The sequence below is a fragment of the Malurus melanocephalus genome, unplaced genomic scaffold (assembly GCF_030028575.1).
Source record: "Malurus melanocephalus ecotype Western Australia unplaced genomic scaffold, MMel_1.1 scaffold_166, whole genome shotgun sequence".
Taxonomy (NCBI): domain Eukaryota; kingdom Metazoa; phylum Chordata; class Aves; order Passeriformes; family Maluridae; genus Malurus; species Malurus melanocephalus.
The window spans coordinates 287948-314014 of record NW_026623398.1 but is presented as its reverse complement, the minus strand read 5'-3'; the positions used below and the strand labels follow the sequence as shown (position 1 = coordinate 314014).

The 26067-nt window shown below is 38.9% G+C and overlaps 1 protein-coding gene across 1 annotated transcript in view; it reads right to left on the bottom strand.

The window, feature by feature from the left end:
• Positions 1-9785: 9785 nt before the first annotated feature.
• Positions 9786-26067, bottom strand: part of LOC130577077 (elongin-A-like) — a 16950-nt gene continuing 668 nt past the window's right edge. Inside the window, 11 exon segments of the mRNA XM_057372185.1 lie at positions 9786-9928; positions 9931-9968; positions 10110-10228; positions 11944-12067; positions 12402-12582; positions 13344-13441; positions 14001-14174; positions 14988-15087; positions 16510-17215; positions 18244-18356; positions 20003-20059. Of these exon segments, the coding sequence (XP_057228168.1) occupies positions 9902-9928; positions 9931-9968; positions 10110-10228; positions 11944-12067; positions 12402-12582; positions 13344-13441; positions 14001-14174; positions 14988-15087; positions 16510-17215; positions 18244-18356; positions 20003-20059 (1737 nt within the window). The 3' untranslated portion in view covers positions 9786-9901.

The following is a 26067-nucleotide window of genomic DNA, read 5'->3' as shown; positions in this document are numbered from 1 at the left end:
GCACTGGGTTTCTCTAACTTTCTGAAATACCCCTTTTGACATAAACTTTATCTCGTGCAAACCAGAGATTTTCAGATGACCTAACAACCTGCTCTATTTAGAGCAGGTTAAAAAGAGGATGAGTATAAAAGGCCAATGACGCTCCCCATCAAGAGAAKCAGTGAGCCTAATAGTCTGTACTCAAATATGTTATGGCATATCTTTAAACTAATGTCACTCTCCTTCAACCTTTTGTGCTTAATTTTCTGTAGTGGAAAGTGGCAGGCCATTAGCAGCACACTCAAGTGAACTGCAAGCTCCTCCTGAATGAAACCTGGAGGTTTGCTGCCTGCCACCGCCAAGCTGCCAGTCACCGGGCTGTACTGCAGGGACTGACGTGACAAAAGGATGTATTTTACATAGCCCAAGCAAAAAATCATGGAGCTYTTGCAAGGCATTTGAATAAGTCTTCCCTCTATCAAGTCTTCCTCTTATTTAAAAGGGACAAGTGACACCTGATAAAAAATGTAATCTCAGACATTACTCTCTGGTCTTTGTAGACTGCTACGCTGAGACCACCAGAGCCATGCGTGGTCGTGTATGGAGACCAACATAATTACTACTGCTTTGAGGTATCTTGTCTCCACTGGATAAAACAGCGTAATGTTTTTTCCTCTGTTAAAACAAGAAAAAAAAAGCAAGCAGTTTTTTTTTTTTWAAACTGCCAAAAGGCATGGGAGCCAGGGTTAGGTGAGCAGAGGACAGCGTGTTTATCTACTCGYTTGCAACCAGGCACTGCCCACTCATCATGTGAGGGCTGTAAGCCGAGCTGCAGACAAGCAATACCTGAAAGCAAGGCATGTTCTGGGCAAGGAGAAAGCTCCCTTTTTTTCTTGTGTTTTTTTTCTTTTTTTTTTTTTTTCTTTTTCTTTTCTTTTTGTTTCCCAAAAAGTCCCATTTTCAAGCACAGGAACTGAAATTGGATTTTCTAAACCTGAATTTGAAGTGCCTGCTTTTAGGAACACAAGCAACTATTTCACACTTAACCACAAATCAGCAAGTCAAAGTGCAGAGAAAACAAATTTAGCAGATGGAAAAGTATGAACAAACACTTGAACACAGAAAACACATCCTCATTTTTGGGATTATTTTGGGATACATTAGCAAGGAAGAGCTGCATCTCAAACTAGGAAACTAATTTTCTGCTGAAGTGCTATAAAAAATAAAAATGCCACTGAAGGTATATTTATGGAATGGTTTCAATGTTGGACCTATACTGACACCCCTAAAAACAAGAAAAAAGCATGCATGTGCAACACAAAAGGAGGCAGGGTATACACACTAGGGCTTCTCAAAAAGACATTTCTTTGTGCAGCATTGCTATACTGCATCAGGAGCTAGAGGAGGAAGGGTTATGATAAAAAGAGGAGGCAGGAAGACAGACTGCAGGATCTGGGTGAACACAGGAGGTTGGGGGTGGGAGGGCAGGTAAGGACACAGCAGGCTGTGGGTAAAAAAAGAGGTAGAACCAAAAGTTGCCTTACTCAATGTTACTTGGAAAGCTGTCAAGGCATAGAGCTACACTAGCATTTTGGATGACAGRCTGAAAAAACCTTACATTTCTCTTGACCTCTCAGAGGTTTCTCTGATTTTTAAGATTTTCCATGCCTGTGGCTTGGCATCTGCCTTGAGGAAATAAAACCTCTAAGTTACACACCAATCTTCTCGGAAAGCGGCTGTTAAGGAGGAAATGACCCAAACAATAATTTTCATAATTGCCCAAAGGAGTTACAGAGTCCAACTGTACCCAGCTTCAGGAGGAAACAGGGACCTAGTTCTCACAGCTTCTTTGCAGCACTTGAAACTCTGTGTAACAATCTTTCCTGGGCCATGGAGCAGCCACCAGGAAGGATGGACAAGTAGGGACAGGAGTCATGCTCCAAGAAGGGCACAGGAGGTGGGATGCACAGMACCCACCCAACTCCTTAGCACCCTTGGGAGTGCAGTCTTGTGATTATACTGTTAGCCTTCTGCTGTTAAAATTCTAACCACATTCTGTTGCCTGATTGCTACTTTAAAAAGACTGAACAACCTTTGAACTTAGGAAAACAGGATGTATCTCAGAGCATAGTAAGGCAAAGGCAGCTCTCCACTCTCTCCCCACAGTTAAGAGCCCTCACTTCCCCAGCAGCAGCATCAGCAGCAGCATGCTGACAGAGAAGGCAGGGAATAATGGATGGGCATCCGGGAAGAGAGTGAGCACCCAAGCAAAAGTGTCGTCCCTCCAAYGGAAACAGTAGTGCCATGGGAAATGGTTGTTTTTTTGAGAATTATAGCAATTCACTCCTAAAAGAAAAGCATTCTTTTCAAAATAATTCAACAAATTATTATGAACAGTGGCTAAGAGATGAAGCTTCCTGTTGCAGAGCAATGAGAAAAATACTGGTAAAGAAAAAAAAAATGGTTGTCTTGTCACTGACCAGCTCAAAGATGGCAGTGGGTTTTAACTACTGAGAACTAAGAAGAACGTAAACAGCTGCTGTTAATCAGAGTAGAAGCAAAAACATGGTCTGTCACATCCATGGTTTTTCYCTTAATACTTCAGAAAAATCCTTTCTGTGCTGTGCCATCATTTTGAGAAAATTATACCATGTTTTCAATGTTTAACACTGACTTATATGCAAAATATAGTTCAGTCTTATTTAAACAAGCTAGAAAAATGCTTCATTCATTATGTATGAGTTCTTCCACAAAGCTCTTGATTCAGATTATAGAGAAACAAGATACACTGAGTGTTGAAAGTTTTGATAACACTGAATGATTAAACAACTTCATAGTAAACCGAACTCTAAGGTTTTCTTAAGGAAAGTCTTTCCTACACCTCTCTTGTTAGGCAAGCCAAAGAGATTCAAGCTCTCATTTATGARGAGCATGTTGCTGTACCAAATAGCAGAGGAAACACAGGTACAGCTTACTTCAGCTCTCCAGATCTGGAAACTTCTGGAAGAGACATTCAATACAGACATGGGACATTTCCCTTCTTAGGGACCCAYACCTTGCTGAGAATGTTAAATTTTGTCTTCTTAAGACCACTAGAACCTTTTATGATCCCAGTCAACCCTGAACATATATGGGATCTACTGTTCCAATTGGATCCCTGTAAATTGATATGGTCTGACAGAACTCATCCAAGAATAAAGAGCTGGCTGATGTCATCACAAGGTCTCTCTCAGTGACTTTTGAACAGTCTTGGGAATCTGGAAAGGTCCCAGCTGACTAGAAGTTAGCAAATATTAGCTCAATTTTCAAGAAGTACAAGAAGGATGAACTTGGAAACTTCAGCCCTGTCAGTGTCTCTTTCTATAACTGGCAAAATTATGGAGAATATTATTCTGAAAGTTACTGAAAAACCCCTGAAGGATGAYACAGACATTTACAGCCAGCACAGCTTGATGAGGGGCAAGTCCTGCTTGTCAAACCTAATTTCTTTTCACAGCAAGGTAACCCACCTAGCAGATCAAGCAAAGCCAGCTGATGAGATCTTAGTGGATTTCAGTAAAGCTTTCAACACTGTGTCTCACAGGATCTTTCTGCACAAAATGTCACAGTTAGACAAACATATCACGTAATGGGTGAGCAACTGGCTCATGGGTCAGGCACAAAGGGTGACAGCGACTGGGGTGACATCAGACTGGTGACCCATCACTAGTGGGRTTCCACAGGGCTCCATCTTTGGCCCTGTGCTCTTCAACATCTTCATAAATGAATTGGATGCAGGACTGGAATGGATGCTGAGCAAGTTGGCAGATGACATTAAATTGAGTTGACTCCCTTGAGGGCAGAGAGGCCCTGCAGAGAGACACAGACAAATTAGATGGCTGGGCAATCACCAACCATATGAAGTTTAACAAGGAAAAGTGATGGATTCTGAGCCTTACCAAAGAAAGGAATTTGAAATTATGCCAGCTAATTAATCAGCTGGTGATCAACATCCAGGTCACAACAAAACCCTATGATGCAGAGACCTCCTTTTATAATGAATTGCCCAATATATTGATTTTGCTTTTCCAGAGCCACATAGAAGAGTTTTCTCCTTTCTTATAGAGGGATTGCTGTCTCTGCTCAGGGCCCGTGATCTTCATCCCCCAGCTGCAGAAGCAAACTCAAATCTCAGGCTTTCTGAAAACCTGGAAAAGCTGCTTTGTGCATAAGACTTTGGGACTTCTTTACAACATTCCATTCGCTCCACGCTTTTCTGAATACCTAAGCCCAGAACTCAGCTGTCAGCACTGCTCGAGCATGATACTAATGCTCTGAAATGTCACACTTTAATACACCACTTTTGTGTTTATCTAAAATTTTAGACAGACTAATTATCTAATTTTCAGACTGAAATATCTGAAAGTATTAAAAAGCACATCAAAACAGGTAACTGTGGGAAAAAGTATTTTGCAGGGAGCTGGCTACAGCACATCTGTGGGAGAGAAAAGCTGAGAACCCTGAGCATTGTGAAGAGCTACTAAGTAGGAAAAGTGCCTTGTCTGGTGAAAGAAACTTACATAATGTGCAGAGTGGATAGCAGGAGAAAGAGTGCTTCCATGTTTGCCCCTGAGAGAGGTCAGCAACTTGTAAAGAGGCAATATTGCTTCCCAATCTGTCTCAGCAGCTTTTTCTCCCCTTGCAGGTTAAACTCCCTCCTCTTTCTGGAGGCCAACAGCAGTTTGCYCCTCTTTATATCTGCCTGAGCAGCTAATTTTCCTGCTTCTGAAGCTGCATCCCTTTCTGCAGGCTCAGCAATTCCATAAACATCAAGGGATAGGGCCTGAAGATGTCATAAAGAGCTTTGTCTGCAGCTTGGGTACCTATTTACAGTTCTGTAGGAGGACAGCTACAGAAGATTTTCCAGAGTTGTTCAGCCCTGTCCCTCAGCAAGTGCCATTTTTAGGTCTGTCATCAGGGATAAAAAGAAGCAACTTCTCAGTAAACAGAGTTCACATAACATACGCTGCTCAAGGCTTCCTCCAGCACTTCCCACAGCAAGCACACCATTTAGGGCTGAAGCTACAAAGATTACATTCATGACTTTGTAGTTTCACATTTAAAGCAGGAATTTTGAAGTTCTGCAATTTGAGGAGAAAAGAAAAAACAAAACTGGAACCTCCTGCACTATTCTGACCTGAATTAGATTCCACTTCTAAAATTAAGAGAAACACTAGGCTTCTGAAACTAGATTTCTATGCCTTAAAATAGTTGGAAATTTTCTGAGTTTTTGATGCTTAATTTCTGAAAAACTATGACAGTCTTATCATATATTTTCCTCTAGAAAACCTAGCACTTCCAAGCTTCATTTTTAGTATAATTTTTTTCTAGGGCACATTGGTGAGGAAGCTGAGCAGGGTTAAATGCACAGGACTGTTGGATTTCAGATTCCAGGATGTTTCARCTCCACGCCATCAGAGACTTGGACTTGGTATGCCCATCTATGGAAACAATCTTCTCAAGTCTTTTGGGATTAGTACATTCCTTTACACATTTGGGAATGCTTGTTTTTCATCTGCTTTTTTGTTGGTTTAGATCCAAATTCTCTACAAATTTTATTTATCTTTTGAAAAGCCTGCAGTTCTTTCTCTATAATGTGTGTAGTCACAGAGCCCCTTTTTTGCAAATTATTAGGGTTGAAGTTTTAGAAACAACCCAAGACATGGAACCAAACGAAATTAGAACTCYGTACCACAGAATAAAATCTAATTCAGCTCTGTGAAGAAGTTTAGACAGAGAAGGTACCATGGTTGTGTAAGGATGCAACTCAGACCTGTGCAGAACAGAAAATYGAAAAGAGCACATTAAAAAATATTTACTACAAACAGTAGAAGAGAAGGAAAATACAGAGAAGGAAAATGGCACATCAGTTCCATTAAGAAGGAAGAATAATAACCTGCTCCTATTCTTGTACCAAGCAGCACAACTGCAGAGTGATTCCATCACTTTCCTGAAAGGTTTCACTGCTAAACAATGGYACCCACAGCAGAAACCATTGAAAACCAAATGCAAATGATCACACCAAGAAATGCTGAGTCCAACCCCCACACTATGATTGATCATAAGGATACAAGACTCTTGTTTTTCCCCTCCAACTGATACAGCAGGTCAGAAAGGAAAAGCTTTGAGCACTATAGGAAAGACTTGTTCATATGGAAATTATTGAGAAAGGAAAAAAAAAAAAAAAGAAAAGAAAAAAATAATCACAATATATTCATCCTGCAAATAAACAAATCCAGGACTATTTCTGCCACAGTGGTGATCCCAGAGAGACTTGTTCATCCAGTGGCAATAACTAGGTACAACTGCAGGAAAATGATATTTCACCTCTGTGCAATGGTAGGGGTGGCCAAAAGAGGAGACTGTAAGCTGTCTAACCAAGGCTTCAATCACCCACTCAGAAAACCTGTCTTTAAAGGAAGGGCAGGGAAAGGAAATAAATCAAAACAACAAGSCAACTCTCACTGGTTGAGTTGGGTTTTTGTTGAGTGGTGTTTTGTTTGGTTGGGKKTTTTCCCCCCAATGCAGTACATAGAGGATGATCTTCTTACTCATCAGTGCATCAACATTTTTCACCACACTAAACCCTGGCACAGMCATTTTGCCAAACTTTCAGATGGCAAGTCTGAGAACTGCACCGCATGAGGGGATTTCTTTTCCCTCTGCTGAGGTTATCTCCTGTGACTGCCAGAAATGCTCAGACATCCCCTGGTACCACACAGCCAATGGCACCATGCTCAGAGCTGTAACAACCCTCCTGCTCACAAGGATCCCAGCCATGCCTTGCTTTAGCAGCAGCTCACATACTGATCCCTGAACAGCAAAAACTGACAACAGCATGCATGGGGCACTACACTGATGCCTACAAATTCTTCCAGAAGGATCATGCCAAACCCTACACCCTGGCTTTGGCCCATTTAAACGCCTACGAGATCCCCAGGAAGAACTTAGCTCCTGGAATTCACATGCCTTCTGAGCAGGGTCTCCTAAGCAAACACTTCATCTCAAAATTGTTTTCCTTCTCCTACCACAGGGACTGTTTAGATGGCAACATCACACATCCTCCTTTTTTAAGTGGTATGGCAGTCAGGCCAAGCTTTCTTCTTGGGCCCAACCACTAACAGGACAGAAAACGTTCCTCARTGCTGAAACAAACACTGTCGGGAAGTGGAAGGTGGTTTCTATGCTTGAAGGAAGAAAAAAACTTAAAAAGAAAATAAATATTATGTATTTGTGGTTTTTTCCACAACAGTAGGACTTTCCTTTTGTGCCCATATTTTTCTCCCATCACTTATTTAATTTGCCATAAATTAATATGGAACTTGCTTAATGCTTGGAGGCAAAAGCATTATGCTGCTGGGATCAAAGGCTCCAGAGATACTGCAGGAGGACTAGGAGCAGCAATGTGTTTTTTAGGGAAGAGAAGGCTGTCACACACTCGTAACAATCAGTCTTTCTGTGGAAATAGTACCTTCCCTAAGAAKAACCAGCAGACTTCTCTGATGGGATGTGGCAACCAGCCTGGGGAATGTGTAACAAAACCAACCAAACATCTTTCACCCAGCCCCCAGAAGGGAAGTCATCTGCCTCAGGCCAATATACTCYAATATCATGTGTATTGTTAGGCATGTCAGACRCCAKGAWCACACATCTACCAATAATTTCTCTRTAWCAGAGTAACAATATAAAGGGATGCAAGGCAGRAGGCTGCAAAAGCATCTACATTGGTGTTTTCTTGTTCAGATTAAAAGGGTATGCTTTTGAAGTAAGCTCTGAATTTGCCTCCACATATGATTTCTATTGTGTCATCAAGYAGTGTCAAACCACAAAAATAAAATTCCTCACAAGGATGCATTCCCAGAGCACCCCAAAGTTCTGCAGCCTCAGGTGGGGATTAGTCCATAAGAACAGATCACAGGACAAGCAAAAGAAAAAGCCTAGCCTAAAGTGCATGTAGCACCAACTACTTTACAATAAAGAGATTTGCTTGTCTACCACGTTTTCTAAAGTAGGAATTGTGAGGACAATAATCTCATCCCATGAGTACCCTCTGCATATCTCTTACCAGACCTATGCAGATATAGCTCGAGTCTTTGAAGTGAGAGAAAATGAGAAGAGGAAATGAAAACCATCTAATCTTGAAGTCTAATTTCCCCTTCACATAACTCTGCTACCACTATCAAGGATAGGAAAAGTTATTGCCAATCAACAATGTACATTCACTAGTTAAAAGAACTAATTATCAGTCAGACTCCCAAGGTGATATTCCCATCATCTACATCTGTTCTGGATGGCTACAGCTCTCTTCTCAAATGCCAGAGCCCAATCAATGACTTTGTCTTTTCTTACACAAAAGAATACCACACTTGATAGAAACCTCCAGCTGAACTTAGCTTGTGCCACCAACTGATTAGCAACGAAGAGAGGTACTTTGGCCATTCAGCCAGATCTAAATCATGTAAAGAATACTTCTGGAATGAATTCTCCAAGTATGTATGACAGAGGCTGCATTACCTCTCTTACTAGTTAATGCTTGTTTTGATCCCAAAAACAGAGAAAGCTCCCTCACAGTGTCTCCAGGTCAACAACACACCTGTTTTCTACTTTCATTCTCTTTAGTGCAACTATAATGCATGGAGAAAAAAAAAAAACAACACAGAAGCACACCTGCTGACTTCAAATCCCTGTATAAACAGGGCATTTGCACAAGCTGTTATGTATGGATGACTATATAAATGGCTGTAAAAGCCATTTTTAGAAGCAGTATTTTTTTAATCTACCTGTAACCTGTAATACTCACAGGATGGTGAGTAAGTTGACACATAGGGTGTTTTGAGTAGGAGACATTAACTGGTTTAATGACCTTATCCTTTACTTCACGAGGAGTTCAAATGCCTGCAACAACTGAGTRTAATTGACAGAATAAGTTCCTCCATTTCTAAGCCATCACTTCAAGGCAAAGTTAGGTTTACAATTCATGCAACTGAACTGGTTTAGAAGAAGAAACTACAAAGACACATCTCATTTCTAAAAGTAAACCCACGCATAGATCTATCYCAAATTGCAGCAGTCCCTAATCCTTGAAAGGACAGCTATCCAAAACCAAATAGCTTCTTCACTTTGAAGGCAAAWGGCTGTGAGGTTGTGAGTTAGGCCTCTTCATGACAGCAGCAGATGAGAGTATAGCATTCATTTTCTCTCATCTCCCCACTACGTAGAATCATAGAATTATGTAATTGTTTAGSTTGGAAAAGACTTCGAAGGTCATCAATATCCAACTGTAAACCCAGCACTTTAGACTTCAAATGCCACATSTACATGTCTATTAAATATGTGTAGGGATGGTAACACAGATAGTTCCCTGGACCAACTGTTCCAACAAAGACAACCCTTTCAGTGAAGAAATTTTTCCTAATATCCAATCTAAACCTTCATTGGTGCAACTTGACGCCACTTTCTCTTCTCTTGGGAAGAGAGATCAATCCCCACCCATGTACAAACTCCTTTCAAATACCTGTCGAGAACAATAAGGTCTTCCCCTCARCCTCCTTTTCTCCAGACTAAACCACCCCCGTTCCCTCAGCCATTCCTCATAAAACTTGTACCCCACCCTTCATCAGCTTGAATTGATAAATACATTTTCTATAAGAGCTCACATAAACTGATTTGTCAGTGTGTACTGACCTGATTTCAATTCAAGTAAGAAAACAGCAGTATGAAAGGACTCTGATGTTTCAGTATTTATTGCTAATTATTCACCCCTGCAATTTTTCAGAATTATTTTAATTAAGGCAAATTGAACAGTGTTTACATGAACATTACTTTTATTCACTGTAGCATAATACACAAATGATCACATCACATAAGCTTCAAATACACAGCCTCATTTTATCGTTGTCCAACTCTGTTYCTCAGCGCTTTCAAAGTTTTCTTCATGATTGGTGCAATTTCTTCAATAACAACGAAATAAAGAGACCAGTTAGAATTACAGTTATGAGCAACTTTAAATGGTATTAGTATAGTATCAAGAATATATTAGTAGGCAGCCAGTCAAAACAATTAAATTGATAATCCTAGGAAATGCCACTTACTTTTGGCAGGCTTCTTTCCATCTTGAATCATGACACCTGAGCTAGAACTTCTACTGCTGCCAGCAGGGATCAGATTTGCTAATKTGTTATTTCTGTCTCTCATTTCTGGAATCCCTGTTCTTTTAAAACAAGCCAATAAGAAAAGAATCAGCACTTGGTATCAAGTTACTATTCACTTTGGCTCATTTAAAAAAAAAAACCAAAAAACAACAGCCTGATTGGAGACATTTAAGAGACTATATACATTTCAAAATCATAGGATAATTCAGATTAGAAGGGGTCACACATGATCATCTGGTCCATTTTATTCTTGCACAAATATTACATTTGTAAGATTTCATGTCTCTGACTAGCCTTTAAAATTACAAAATCAGTTTGTGATAGATCAAAAAGGTAGCAATACCACTGTGGTTCATAATGCCCTGYGTTCTACTTTGCACCTTATGTTTATTTTCCTCTTTGAACACAGCAGAATGGCTAACTAGTTCATTGAAAGAAAATGAGGGAAAATGTTCTAAAAAAAMCACTAAGTGTGACTGACTAACAAAAGGCACAATAACTAACCACCATGTTCAAATCCTCAATCAAGACAAGGACTGAGGCAGATGCATCTTCAGAGCTGACACCTTCTGCTAAAAACCATTAACCCAACACAGCATCAGTGTCAGCACAATGTCCCCAGTGTGACAGCCCTGTACTCCTCCTACAGCCAGTCACTGAGGATTCTGCCAGTGCTCAGGTACTGAGTGCCAATAGCAGCCTGCTATGCTTCTGTGTGTCTGCCACAGGATTTTTTAGCTCCTGCAAGACCAGCTTCTTAAGTGAGAATTTCAACGGTACAAACTCTGCAGCTTAAAAATCCAKTAGGTCAAAGCAGTGAAGTCATGATGCCCAAACAAACATGATGCCCAACAAACCCTTTGTTTCTCAAGAAGGAAAAGCAATGACTCTCTTAGAGCTTCTTTCACATAACACCAGCTCTTCCTAATTTACCATGCCTGAGAAGAAAAAAAAGTCATGCAGGGCTTGGTCTAAGCCATTCAGCTACTGGTCCAGAGATTACTGGAGCACAAAGGCCATATGTACTTGTACAGCACTGTACCTGAAGCACCTAAACTGGAAAGGCTGGTCTGGCACAATACAGAATCAACCTCCCAGTCAGCAACTGAAAGCAAAAGCGCAACTCAAAGTGCCTTAAGCTACTGCCTTGTGGGAGACTCTCTTTTCACTGAAAATAGCAAGGATGGAAAGAACTTTGTGAATCTTAACAGCTAAAGGTGCAGTTATGAAAATTTATCTGGTGTAAAAGCTAATTTTAAGAAAATTCTTGCATCCAGGCTGTCCTTCCTGACCCATACTACAACAACCTTGAGCAGCAAAGTTGTTCAACTAAGCTTCTGAAATTCACTGGAAAAAAAAGAGTATTAAAAGTTCCTGAGGTTCATTCTGGTCAGCTGTATCACACCAGGCAGCTGACTGGGATTTTATCAAAGCAGGAGAACATGTGAGGCTACTAGGCAGGTTTATAAACCCAAAACATCAACAATGAAATTGCACCAGGATGCCAAGCAGCTTTAGTGCAATCTGGAAAAAAGTGCCCACTCACACTCCAGTTGGAAGGGTGAATTCACTGGCACTTTCAAGAAACGTGCAATGACAATGAACACAGGGCAGAGGAGCACACAAGACTTAAAAGGCAAGTTTGTTTCTAGCCAGTAGCCATTAAAAAAAAAAAAAAAAAAGGAAAGTAAATGGAGCTATTTAGAACTTTAAAATTGTTTTGCAAGCATGCTTTTGAACTGACAAAGACACAAATTAAAAGCATAGTACTTACTTGCACTTCTCTGTGGGATGAAGCTGGAGGACAGGTCCAGCTGTCGCATGGATTTCTYGCTGTCGGTGAATACTCCTGAGTGGTTTTGCTGCACCAGTCACATAAGCCATTTTTACTTGCCTGCCTAATACAGAAGCAAGGAGCAGAGGATACATGACTTTTCATGACCCTGATGTCTAAAGCTCTTTACATTATTGCTTAGGATCCTCAGTCTAACCATACAGGTAAGATCTGTCGAATGCATATGATTTTCAAGATATACCAATGTACTGTATTAACACATGTATTTATTTTCTAAGCGACTTTTAATTTAGGAGAAACAGTGTTCATTCTTGATGATTTCTCCTAGAAGTACAGCACTAGTACTAACTGCAAACAACCCACTAAAACAAACATATCATCAAGAACAGCAGAAGAGATTGGGTTTTGTAAGTGGAAGAGCTAACCAGAGATTTTACCTTTTGGCTTCTCAGACTGAGCTGAAAGAATATTTTTAGTAAGGATCTTCAGTTTTTCTTCTCTCTGATTAAATAGTCTCAAGTACATTTCACGCCAAGACTCATATTCCAGAAGGCTCTCATTTTTAAAGTCTCTTTGGCAGTGTTTCTTCCACAAGTGGTCAGTCTCTTTTATAAATGTCTAATTTGAACACAAGATATCTTAAATCAGAGATTTTAAAATAATGTTTTCAAGAGTACCTGTTAGCTGATCCTGCAGTGACAACCCACACCCCTGGTGGTAAAAGGTACAGAAGAAATCCCACCATGTGTGGTGACACAGGCATCCCCACTGTGGCAGTTCCATGCAGGGACATTGACTGCAGCCTGGAAATCACACAGCTTCAAGCAGCAGAGCTGTACACTGCAGTCAGTAAGCCACGCTCACAGGATAGACTTGTGTTTACATCCCAGGCTCAAGCCAGCTCCCAAYCTGAAGCACGCAAAGAAAAGGCTACACTTGCCCTACGAAGGCTACACACTCAGAACATCAGTGTCCAAATGCACCATGGAGCTCAAGTCCTAACAGTGTAGATAAGAAATCTACCACACACATGAAATCTCACCACAGATACTTTCTGACTGATATGCATTGCAGTCTTAATAGTTTGTAACTTGAAAACAGTTGTTCTGACTTTTCCAGCTATTTCAGTGGTAAAAACTATGTTCATCTTTTTTACTTTCTTACTTTTAGAAAAAAAGAAATACTYTTCTATACACACAGTCTCTCACTTAGTCATCAGAAGTAATTCTCCTGATTGTTTTAAATCCTGACACTTGAAAAAGGGAGACTTGATTATGACAGCAGAATTCAAATAAATTAGGATGCAAGACAGACAGTCAGTGCAACCTGTGGAGTTCTGGAATTCTGTGGCTCCCCAAATTTAACAAGGTAGAATTTACCAGATTACATTTCTCTATTCGAAACAACTGCTCTGGTGTGCAACGTGTCAGCACAGGCTCAAGAATTTCAAAGGGCACACCTYCTGCTTCTTGTAGCACTACAAAAGAGGACAGTACTTTCAGTATCTCACTTACATTACTTAATGGGTAACACCACTCAGTTTAAAAATAAAAATGCAAGTTATTTTAGCAAGCACTAACAGAAGATCCTATGTCAGGCTATGAAAATACTTATAAATCAGCAGAAAATACTTATAAATAAATCATACTGACTAGCAGTAATACTTGAGGATGGATAAAGCATCTTTGAAAATTCATTGCCCCATCTTCACTGATATGCATCACTTTCCCCTCTGCCTATGCATGGATGAAAAGAATGTCTTGATGACAACAAAYGTGGGGGGGAGCCAGAATTTTTGGTTTACAATTTATAGGATATTATTTTAAGTAAACTTGGACTTTTAAAAACAGTAAGCATTCAAAACAAAATTACATTTCAGCACAGCCATCAATCTATTTCTGCAAGTGCTTTCAACCTGCTCCAAGTCATCACTTGTAGGGAAGGACAATAAATTTTAGTAGGTCAGTTGTTGGCATGGAGAAAAAAATCACACACACTTTGAGTCACAGCTGCTACAAATGGCCTAAAGTACTCACACTCAATATTGTTGAGAATCATGCGGACACACTGCTCATACAGCGTGAGCATCTTGGAAAGGCAGGCTGCCTTAGAGCCAGAGTACACCTGCATTTTAGAGTTCAGTCTCTGTCCTGTGAATTGAACTATCTCATCGACTTGCTGGGGTGCTTCTGCAACAGGCGCTGCAGAATCTGCAAGCATAACATCAGGCAGCTTTTACAATGCTTTAAACATTCAGCTCTGAGATAAACACAGCTGACAGGAYATATATTACTTTTTCTTGAAATACAAAGTTACCGCATTACAATCTGGGCCCCCTGCACATATTGCAAATTGCAGAAGTCCATTCACCATCATCTAACACCGAGGCAATATGTACACTGCAAGTGAGCTGCACCATCAAACCAGGCTTGCATTTTCTCCAGTCTACACAAGCTGTATTCACATCTCAATTATTCTGCTATCTTCCATAGCACCTTACTGATCCTTCTGACTTACCTTAGAGAAATCAGGAGCTGCAATAGCAGCAATGCTTCAAGATCCCAGTGGTATGAAACCACTGAAACATCAAAAGAGCTGCTAGGGGAACACTGACACTTTATGTCACCTACGTATAAAGATGCTAGTGGTTCCTATGCCAAAACTATACCTAGTGCTTCATATATTTGTTTTACTCAAGGTAATTTCTACTAAGACTTGGCCTAGTGTAAGGTATAGACAGGAGTAAAGACAAATAGAGCCTGTAGAACTGCCACTCAATTTATGCCTTCTCTATGTCTGCGGGAACCTTCCATAGTATTCCTTTACTCAGCAACCCATAAGAATGTAGGCTTTACMACTCCCTTCAGCTTAAACATGATTTCTACAGATGAGAAAGTGGGGCCCTTCTTTGCCATGGACTGATGAGCTAATAAAGCTTATTAGAAAAGGGGATAAAATATCTCTACAAAAGAGCTGTAAAAACCTGCATTATTTCACATATATCAGCTGTGTATATTACTTACCCGTGAAGTCTACAGCATATGGAGGAGATAATTTTAGGATGTCTGTCAGAGTTTTAGGTAGTGGAGTATTAAGAAGCTCCTGGAGGGATGCCATCTTGGCCTGTGCACAGTCAAGGAAACATTGCTTCAACATTATAAATTTGGGGTTAACGAGGCTTAAAATAAGCTGTAATAAMCCCCCCCAAACGATTATGCAAATCCCAAAATTAACTAGAACAACTAGAAGTCTATCTTTTYTACACTAAAATCTACTCACAGGATTACTATTCAGCATATCCTTTCATAGTCCACTTACCAAGACTATACCACAAAAGAAACTAAGTGGGACATCTGTAATTAGCACATAGAAAGATTAAAGAACAGAGTAGCTATGTAGAGCAAGGGGGCTTTCAGATAAATCACTACGGAGGCATGCACTGAATGAGACAAAACTGCAAGATGACAAAAGCACAATTCTAAAAGACAAAAAACAGCTTTATACCTGGTCCTATCAAGTCTCSTAGATCATGCTCGGTAAGCCATTTAGTCTAAAAGGTTCAGCTAATCCCTTAAAAAGTGATTTAAACATGCAGCAGTCTGTTAAGCATGGGCCCCTACAAATGTATTACGTGTAACATCTAATTTGGGTCTTAGGTGTACCTCCAATTGTAAGTGAGGCACTTATAGCACATAACTTGCATTCCCTGCTCTTCATTTTAGTATCTAGAGTAACTTTTCACAACTGCTTGAATATCTGAGATTTCTCCTCAAACAGTTTATGCTAGAGTACCATACATAAGCCTCTACACTAATATTTCCCCATCTGGGACAGAAAATACCACATTCAGATTGTAGATCTTCCACAATAAAAAAAGCCTGAAGCTTTMACATCACAGTGAAGACATGAACCTGAAGATAACTTAATTTTCAGTGCTCAAAAGGTCTTCACTTAAAAGGTTTAATTCATACACAATTTTACATACACATTTGCTCAGAGGAGCTGCTTAAGATTTTTTGCATTTCAAGGGACTAGGAGAGCTCAAATTAAAAATATATATAATCCAGTTTTATATGCAATATCATGGTTTACTTCAATGCATTTAAAGAAGGTTCAGTTCCACTGCAAACCTAAACATTCACTGCTAAAGAACCACAGCATCTGACAAAAGGACAGTGCTACACACAACTGCAGCAGCCRCAAACCAGGATGGTCAAGAAGGTAAAAAGATGATCATCTCTCCAAAGATAAACGCCTTTGCATTTTGCAAGTCAAAAGCAGATTACTTGATAGGGATCAAACACTACTGTAATATTGGAAATAATGCTAAAAATTTGAGTAATTCAATTGCAAACTGTCAGTATCCTATTTTCCCCCTAACTATTGTAATTATTGGCAATTGCAATGCAGCTGATACACCAAAGTCATGCAATCTGTTCCTTAAAATAYAGATAAAATTCTGTATTAAAATTAAAATTAAAAGTCCGAAGCATTTGTTTGTCTGCAGTTTATCTCTGCTGTTATTTCAGCTTTGTAATGGTTTACCTTTTTATTGGGAGCTTCTGATTGATCATTCTCAGATTCTGATTTTTTTACATCTTCTACTCCCTCTTTTGCCTGAGAAAGTTTTGAAGTCTTTTGTGGTAATAAACTGTTCTTCTGTTCATTGCACTTCCTTGGCCGTGCACCAGCAGAACAAGCCTTTCTCTTTCTTTTGTTGGTAACCTCATCATAAGTAAGATAARATTCAAAAGACATAGTGGGGGGCTCAAATTCTTCATCACTAGATGATTTRGTTTGGTCTTCAATGACATGGTTTTGTTTTGGTTTCTTCACAYGTTTAGGATTTCTCTGTTTGGAAGCATCCTTACTAGGCTTTTCCTTCAGAGGTAATAAGCCTTCACTGGCTGCAGAGGATTGCTGCTTTTCTGAAACTCTCTTGCTCTCTGTGGAGGTGCTCTCCTTGAAAACACTTTCTTTAGCCTGAGAACTGGTACCCGGGGAAGCATGCTTAGAACCACTGCTGCTACATTGTTTATTRTCACATTCTATTGGAGACTCAGAATTTGTACTTTGATGAGTCTTTTCACTACAAATACACTCCTTATTCAACTTCATAGAAATGGGAGCACTATTGGAACTTCTGAAGGCCAGTACAGAGGGTTTGGCTTTCTCTGAAGGCTTAATCTTGTTGAAAACAGAGGATTTTGTCTCACATTTTTCTTTCTCATTTTTCCTTCCCCTGTGACCACTGTGACAAAAAAAAAAAAAAAAAAAGATTACGTCACATTCTACAGCTGATGCTAAATTCTTAAACCATCTGGTATTCCTATATTAATAAAACTAAAAGCATAAAATCACACCATGTGTCATAGTTTTACAAAACCCAGAACTTTGTTGWCATTCTTCCATTACCAGTACAGAATCACAGAGCTCTTGGGTCCAGAACTGCTAAATATTGCAACAAGAATTGACAGCAAAACATGTGGGGAGTAAGGACATAACTGAATAGGAAAACATGCCTGGCATACTATCTGATTATAACATGCTGAATGTTACTTTTCACAAAGTTTCCCTGCATGCTTTATAACAAAGACATGGTGCTTGAAATAACTAGGACACAGAGAATTTACAACATGCCCTGTAGGKGATACAGATTATGACAGGTCAGCCTTTATGACTCACTTATCACAGGTTTTGGTATTTTACTTTTCTGCTGTTTGAACAGCCTCAGATTTAAAATGTATTACTTARTCAAACTAATCCCTTGGCTTTCCCAGCTCAACTGTCCTGAGCTGCTGGAACTCTGCAAACATCGGAAGCACAGTGGGCCATGGCTGCTTCAGCCTCAGAAGAAACTTCATCTCTTCACTGTGACTCTTCCAATGGTGGAAGCCCCTCTCAGTCCATAAGAACATTACAAAGAAAACCTCTATGCATCCAAATCACTGGAGAGCTGCTTCATTTAACCATCATGACCTCTGGGACAAAAGAGCAAGCTTCACAACTTCCTGAAGTGCAGAGCAGTGCCCATGATGGTTTAGTTCTGTTTGCACCAGCTGGGATTTAACAACTTGTGCAAATCAAAAATCGTAGCTGAGATCAGAGTGGCTAGATGAACAATACTGGTCTATTTGTTTTCCTTGTATTTTATAACTGCATTCTCATTTCTTCCATTCAATTCAATACAATTTGTCATTCCAAAAACCTTCCTAAATTTCCCATTTCCAAAGTTACACTACAGTATAATTAACTTTTAAGAAAGAAGTTCACACCTACCTTTTACTTTCTGGAGCAATAAGCTGTTTCCATTGTTTTAATAGACTTTTAGCTACATTCCCAGCAGTGGCRTGTTTCCTAAAGCTGTTAACTGTTTCATGTATGCCAGTTTCCTGTTGAAGATTGTGCAAGAAAGATGGGCARAATAAATCACAACTCTAATCCCAAATAAAACCTCCTCTAAAGCTGCTACAAACAGTATTAGCCTAGTATTCAGGGCAGTCCTATGTCAGCCAAAGAAATAAATGCACCCTTTATACTGCAAATGGAACTGAAGGAGGTAGTTAGTTATAACCAAATATGGGGAACAAAATGCAGCCTTAATTCATAAAGCTAAGAGAAGTAATTTTCCTCCATTAAATGTACATATTTCAGGAATCTCACTTCTCTCAAATGCTTAAGCCCACAAAATGCATCAGTTCAAATCACCTTTAGGCATATGAAGTATATTTTAGCATATTAGAGAGAATATACGGTGGGCATGGTGTAATAATCCATCTCAACTAGCAATACAGGGTAGAGGAGTCAAAGGAGCAGAGCAATTTTCACGATATCATTGTCTTCAAGTCTCACTCTAAAGTGTTTTGTTTCAGCAAAAATATCTTGTAGACTTTGAGTATTTATAGAATCACAGGTGATTTCCAGCCTGTATTAACAGTAAGCATCTCTGATTAACAAACTCTCACTTCTAAAATGCACACAAAATATAGAACTCGGTAAGTTCCCTGCAACCTGTTAATGCTCCTGCTAACTAGTGAAATTTTGCTCCTGTGAAGTCTGAGCTATACACACATTACTCCCACATAATCAGCTCAGCCCCTAGAAAGGGCTTCCTTAAATTCACTTCAAGTATATTTAGCTTAYACACAACCTGAGCAATCTGATTTGGTTAGTCAGTTATTGCAAGCAGATGGAAGAAATCTGGTGGGACTACTTCATAAAATATAGGGAGCCCTTAAGCTGTAAGACATCACTTTCCTCTATTGGACTTGAAGGCTTCCAACCAAGTCTATCCCATTATAAAACTCACAAATTTSCTGGTAACATGAATCATCTGCAGAAACCCTTTGTCATTTTTATCAACTAATTGCAATATGAGATTATGTATTTTTATTGGAAAACAAGATAAATATTACTGAATTCCAGTAAAAGTCTGCCTGTGTCCAGGCAGGCAAATGCCTTTGCCTGAATAGACCATCCAAATATCTCAGCAACTATAATTTTCCTCACACTCTTCAAAGAAGTCTCTCACAAAATCCACATTTTTCTTCTTCCCAAAACACAGACAAATTGCTTATAATAGATAGACATGTCACAGACCCATGTGACAATATCCAAATTAGAATTCAATAGGATGCAGCTTGGATGAGGATGAAAGTCATAGGAATCCTTACTTGAGATGCCAGGTCTTTAAATGAAAGAAACTATCTCTGAGCTGCTAATAAAAGACGGCAGAGTTAGACAACTGACCTAAAGAATGGTTAACCATTTGCTTTGTCTAAAGCTCTGATTGAAGGCAATTTTACAGTGTAAAGAAACSAATCTGATTAGCAAAGTGTCCTCTATATGTTCAGTACTATCACTGTTGACATAATACTGCATTTATCAAATTGGATAACCAGCTTTTGGAAAATTAATCTAGCCACATCATGACATAAAGTCAAAATTATAAAATGCAAACCACTTTAACAAATGCACACTTACACAGTAATTCACTATAGAAGACTTTAATGTATTGTTATTATAATTGATCACTTACCACTAGAATATCCAGTGATAAATCCAAATCCTGTAGTACCTTAAGTGTTTTTATAATCTGGAAGGAAACATTAGATTTATTGTTTTAAACAAATACTTAGAAATCATATTCTGTTCTTCCCATCCTCATTCACACGTTTAATCCAAAAATACACAATAGTGTTAAAAGGAACTTCAAGTCACTCCCAGAAAACATAAACACTCCTTTACTGCACATCAGGACAGTGTTTGCAATCTGTGCTGTGAACCAGTAAGGTCCTGCTGACCCCTCAATTTCAGTAACACCAGAAAATCCTGTAGATAGTTTGAATTTACTACTRTAGACATTACAATAAAGATCAGTAACACAGTAGTACAGGTTACATATAYATTCCTACTCATCCTGTAGCAGTGGCCCTCCTTTGCCACAGAGCCAACAGAAAAGCTGCATTAAGCAAAGGCACCGTGCAAAAATCAGCAAGTCTCACAGTCAGCAGTCAGTCGAGGCCAAGAAAACACAACAGAGCTGGTGGGAGCCCAGCCTTAAAGAAGGTTTTAAAAACATAAACGCAATTTGTATTTTAAACAAAACAAGCTCAAACTAGAACAACTATTTCCTTTCTCTCTGTCAAACCTTACACATTACAAAACTGAACATTTACAAAAAAGATTTTTTTTCCACACACAAAATGCCCATCTTCCGATGAGAAGTGTTTTAATAACAAAGAAATCTCATTTATAAGCAGAGTATAAATTTCTACAGCAATATAATMCAATTGCTTTGGCAATGAGTATATAGCACCCCACAGTCCTGCAGCTGACCAYACACAGCAATTTGTCTTATCTTTCTTTCATAATTTAAGAATGGCACATCCCAATTTYGTGTTTCCACTGAAACACTCCCAACCACACACATAGTATGGAGATGACAGAATTAATGTTCAGCTGAAGTAGCAACATCTCATAGGGCTTTCACAAAACCTGAAATACTAGCTAAGTGTTTCAGATCATTGACACTTCTAAATATAGGAACACAAAACCCACTACCCAAAAATCTTCTGACTACAATAACAGCTATATTAATTTAAGTAACTGATGAACTTTCATTTATTATACTAGATACTGCTTCTGAAATGGCATTGCAGGAGGTGGAAGAGGTACTAAAAATGAGTAGCAAACTTGAAGAAACAATTTACAAATTGCACTCCAGGGATATATTGCTCTACTTTGTTCTGTTTCATTGATCTTGTAATGCACTAGTAGTGGAATCCCAYACTTGACACTGACTTTCATTGTGTTCCATGGGTTATATCCATATGCCTGGCATGTGGTTCTTCAGTAAATCATCCACCCTGCAACAGGACTTCTGAGTCTAGACAAGCACAGGAGAAATGYTTCACAGCCTGGGAAAATGTGAGACAATCTGTAAAGGTAAGACATACACCTAGGACCAGGGGCAAGAAATCAAATACCTTCTGAAAACAACAAAAAAACAGGAGAATTAAAAAAAAAACAAAAAAAAAACACTAACAAGAATCCCCCCCAAAACAGTAACAACAAAAAAAAAACCCCAAAAACAAAACAACTTCCTGACCAAGCTTTCAGAAACAGCTCAAAAGCCTTATGTCTGCTTCTCTTGAAGATAAGGCACCCCGCAAGAAAAACAGTAATTGTTCACAATGTTAACGTAATTTCTAATGCTTGAGATGATCAGTGTCAGGTTAGTTCACTTCTATTTAATTAAAAGAATATATGTCCCCATTGATTAAATTTATTTTGCAATGAAAAAGGAAGTAACCCACTGCTGACATGTTATATTGTGATTTATAACATGACTAGRTAATCAAGCAGGGCAAACCACTGGGACTAAATCCCACAGGCCAAAGACAAACCTATTTCTGGAAGAATACTAAGGGATGTTTTCATCAAGATACAAAGAGAATAGGGTTTTGAATGATTCCTCTTGATGGATTTTGGACTAAGTTAACTCATAAAGGCAAGTTTATTTCAGAAGAAAAAAATCAGGAAGCAGGTAATTACTATTCACACAACTTCAAACCAACAGGCTAAATTACCAAAGTATCTAGCTAACAAGCATGTTCAGAAGCAGCCAGCACGTTTAAATGAAAAACAAAATTTACAAAGTTTTCTAAACTAAAGACCACACTGCTCATTTTGGTTACTTGAAATGCATATCACATTAGTAAAATTAAGACAAGTAACACTGTCTCACTAAAAAAAAAAATATATATATATAAAAAATGGATCAGACACACTGACAAGCTTTTTAGAATTGATACCAATCACTTGAAAGCAGGGGAATCAGCAGCCCTGCATGTACAGGACTAGTACAAGACTCCGTTCCGTAACTGGAGACAAAGTAAATGGCAGCACTCACCCTGCTCATAGGAATCACACATCTCCAATATCTTGAGATTTAAAACCAAACTTATTTACAGACAAAATCAGAAAATAAGCAAATATAATTTATGGCRAGGATCTGCAGCAGCAGAGGAACTTTCTATTTATCCTACTTGCTACAGACACCTGATTTCTCTAACAAAGCACAAATACCAAGCTCCAGTATCTATCWGGCTTTGGTGAAGGCTGAGAAAGGTAAACTGTGAAGCACAAGACACAGCAAATTCTTTCACCAAAACCAGAGCTTGCCAGAAATACAAACTTTGTTGTCATTATASCTATACATAATGTACCATTATAATTATTGCATAAAAGAAGGCAAAATGAAGAAGCCTGYTCTGAGCAGGCCTTAAAAACCAAACGAAGACTGCTTCAATAGTCAGTCTTTCTCTAACCCTTTATTTCACCATAGCACTTGTGCCCTATCTGGCTCTTACCCCACTGGATAAGAGTACTGGATCTGGTACTTACTTTACCAAAGATTTCCATTTACACACAATACATATGTAACCCTCCACTGGTTTTCAGACTATTTTACCTCAYATACCACTATCAGCTATATTGTCATGGAAAAACTCTATCAACTTTAAAAGACACTGTAAATTTTACAGAAAAATTATGAAGCAATGTTACCTTTATATAGTTCCTGGACTAGTCTACATAATTCCTAAATRCTGATTTATAAAAAATTATCAAAAYCCTTTAGGACTGAGGTTTTTTTCCATGAATAACATTCCAGGAAAACCTAAGACTTAGGTTTTGGTGCAATATAAACAGGCAAAGCTAAAGCTTTATGGACAAACTGAGCTGGCACACACATACTGGTGTGAGACAAAAACAAAGATGACAGGAGGAACAAAACCAAGCAAAGAATCAGGGAAGAAGGGAAAGCAAGTTGGAACTCAGACAGGAGAGATCAGTGGTAATGAGCAATGGGAATGAAGCATATGAGCAAATTAAATTCTCCAGAGGCAAAACTGAAAGCAAATTGGTAACAACAGATCCCAGGCGCACTGGGTTTGGTCTCTTCCCATCACACCAGGGTTTCTCCATCACCTTTTATACAAGTTTTGTACAGTCTCCTCTTATTTTCCTACCTGAGCCTGGAATCTCAGGAAGGATGGGAGTCATTAATTAGTTCCCAGACCATCTGTATTTAGGGGACTGACAACGTTTCTCTACATCAACTCTTTCCTGCTTTCTCTCCTTCCTCACTCAATAGCTGCCTCTCCCTTTCAAAGAGATCCCTATGATTCTTTAGCTCATTTTCTTCCATAACAAAGCCTGTGGAATTCCATCAATACCTCTGGCTGAGCYAGACAATTCATTTGAAAGAGTACCAGGACTTTGAAGAAAACACCTCAGAAAACCCTATCTCTTTGCTAAGCAAATTGTTCCTATGCCCTCAGCTAGCAAACAAACAAATAMAACCACCCACAAAAAWCCCCACCAAAACAAAACACAACRATTTGCCTAAAAAAAAAAAAGTGCYTAGTTTTCTTTTCAGCTACTAAATCTAATGATCTATTAATTAAATTAAATGAGCTTTCTTCCAATCATCTTACACAACACAGAAATAAATGTAAACACTAATCACACACTTTACCTTGGTATTTTAGTTTCATTAAGTTATGCTAGCCAGAACTACAGCCATTCTCTGGCTGTCTTATTATCTTTCCAGTTTGGCCAGTGTTTTTAAAAACTGTCCTCAGAACAGGACATAATATTCCTGTAATTGTCCCTCTAATGCTATATAGCAATGATAACATAACCCTGCTAAGCTACCCAAAGATAGCATTTACTCCATAAGCCACTGCACTCTACTGCAATTTCATGCTCAACTGGTAATACATCAGARCTCCAAATCATTTTCTGAGTCAATGCTTTCCAAAATAAAGTCTCCTATCCTGAGTGACCTATATTCATAGCTCCTAGCTGTGACTTTCCACTGAGCCATGGTAAAACATGTGTTGCTCAAATGAATGTAGCTACACATGACCAAATTCGGTTTCTAGAAGGGACTCACTTCATTTGACACAAACTACTTCAGTATGTGCAGCATTTCCCCACAATGCTTGCTGTCKTCCAAACTAAGGAAGATTTCAGTAGCATCATGTCACAAAGAGATGCATAATCACCCTCCTACTCCTCAAAAAACCACAAGAAACCCACAACGAAACCCACAAACTAACATGCTTCCTGATGATGTCTGGCACTTATTTTTGGCGAGCACAACTGAAATCAGTTTTACTTACTGTTTCACGTCCCCAACACTGCTACTCTAATCAGCATCATACAGAAGTCAAATGCCTTGAAGCTCGCATGTATTTATGACAATTAGCATCAGCCAAATACAATTTGAGAGAAATTTGGCAGAACATATCTGTGCAGTATCTCATTGAGGGGTATGGATCATGGCACCACCCTTTAGTTCTACATCAGTTGCATCCTAACATCATGCAGCTGCTCAACATGTTCCTTTATGATCAGCAGCAATGAAGACTATTTTACTGMCCTTTACCAACAATAGCACAGTACTTTTTTCCTGGACCGTCCCTAGATCCATAAGCATCATTCAATATCTGTTCTTTCCTTGGTCAATTCTTTAAAAACCCAGTGGGTAGCTATCAAACCTTGTGCACAAAGAAGCTTTTGAAATTAACAACTGATGTTCTGCATCGTGATCAAAAACTTTTTAGCAATTATTAAAGAGTMCCAAGACATACATATTTCTGTTCCATACTGAGTAATTTGACAACACTTGCCTGCMCACATACACAGCTGTAATATTGATTTGCAATTCTTTCCACACATTTCTAGAACTCTCCTCTTTGCCTATAAAGATGCTAATCATGTTATTTTTATTATTAGATTTACCTTCTGTTAGGAATACCTTTCATGAATGCCGATTCACAGCTCTCAGTTTTTCACTTTCCCTGCCACTCCTTAAGCACTGTTATCCATAAATACTTCTATTTCACTAGACAGTTTTACCAGGGACAGAAGTGCTGCAGCACCACCATTAGCCCCATTTTATACAGCACCTACTTGCAGCTATGCTGCACTAAAACGGTGTATCTCCTCCCTTAGTGAATCCAAATCAGCCAGAGTTGATCTCATTTTTTAGTTCAATTGAATGGTTTGAAACTCACTGGTTTGGGATCGGTTACAAATTAATTACCTCTAGAATTGTTTCTTTCTTCCCCTTTGCTACCTCTTGTTCAAARTAGTGTATCAACACTAACCCGAAGTACTAAAAAAACAGGTACAATAGTATCTGATCATTTCTGCAGCACAGGAAAAAATCTCAGGTTCACTGAACAGCAAATTAAAACTTATGAAGAAGCACGTGCAGAGGTATTTGCATTTTAGACAGATACTGCCTGTATCACAGGTATYCATGAAGATATACCATTATTGGCTATGAAGATCAGTATTTCCTCTATATGCATACACACATACTTTGAAAACACATTGTTGACATGATTTATAGCTAAGCTTTTCAACTACSAAACACAAAGCAACTTTTACTGCTGTGCTCTGCCTCCTAACACCTCCACGAACTTGTGTGAAGTTTCAATGCCTTTGAAACCCATCAAGGTAAATGTGTTCTCAATTCTCAAAGCAAATGTGACCCTCAAAAATAAAAAAAAAAAAAAAAAAAAA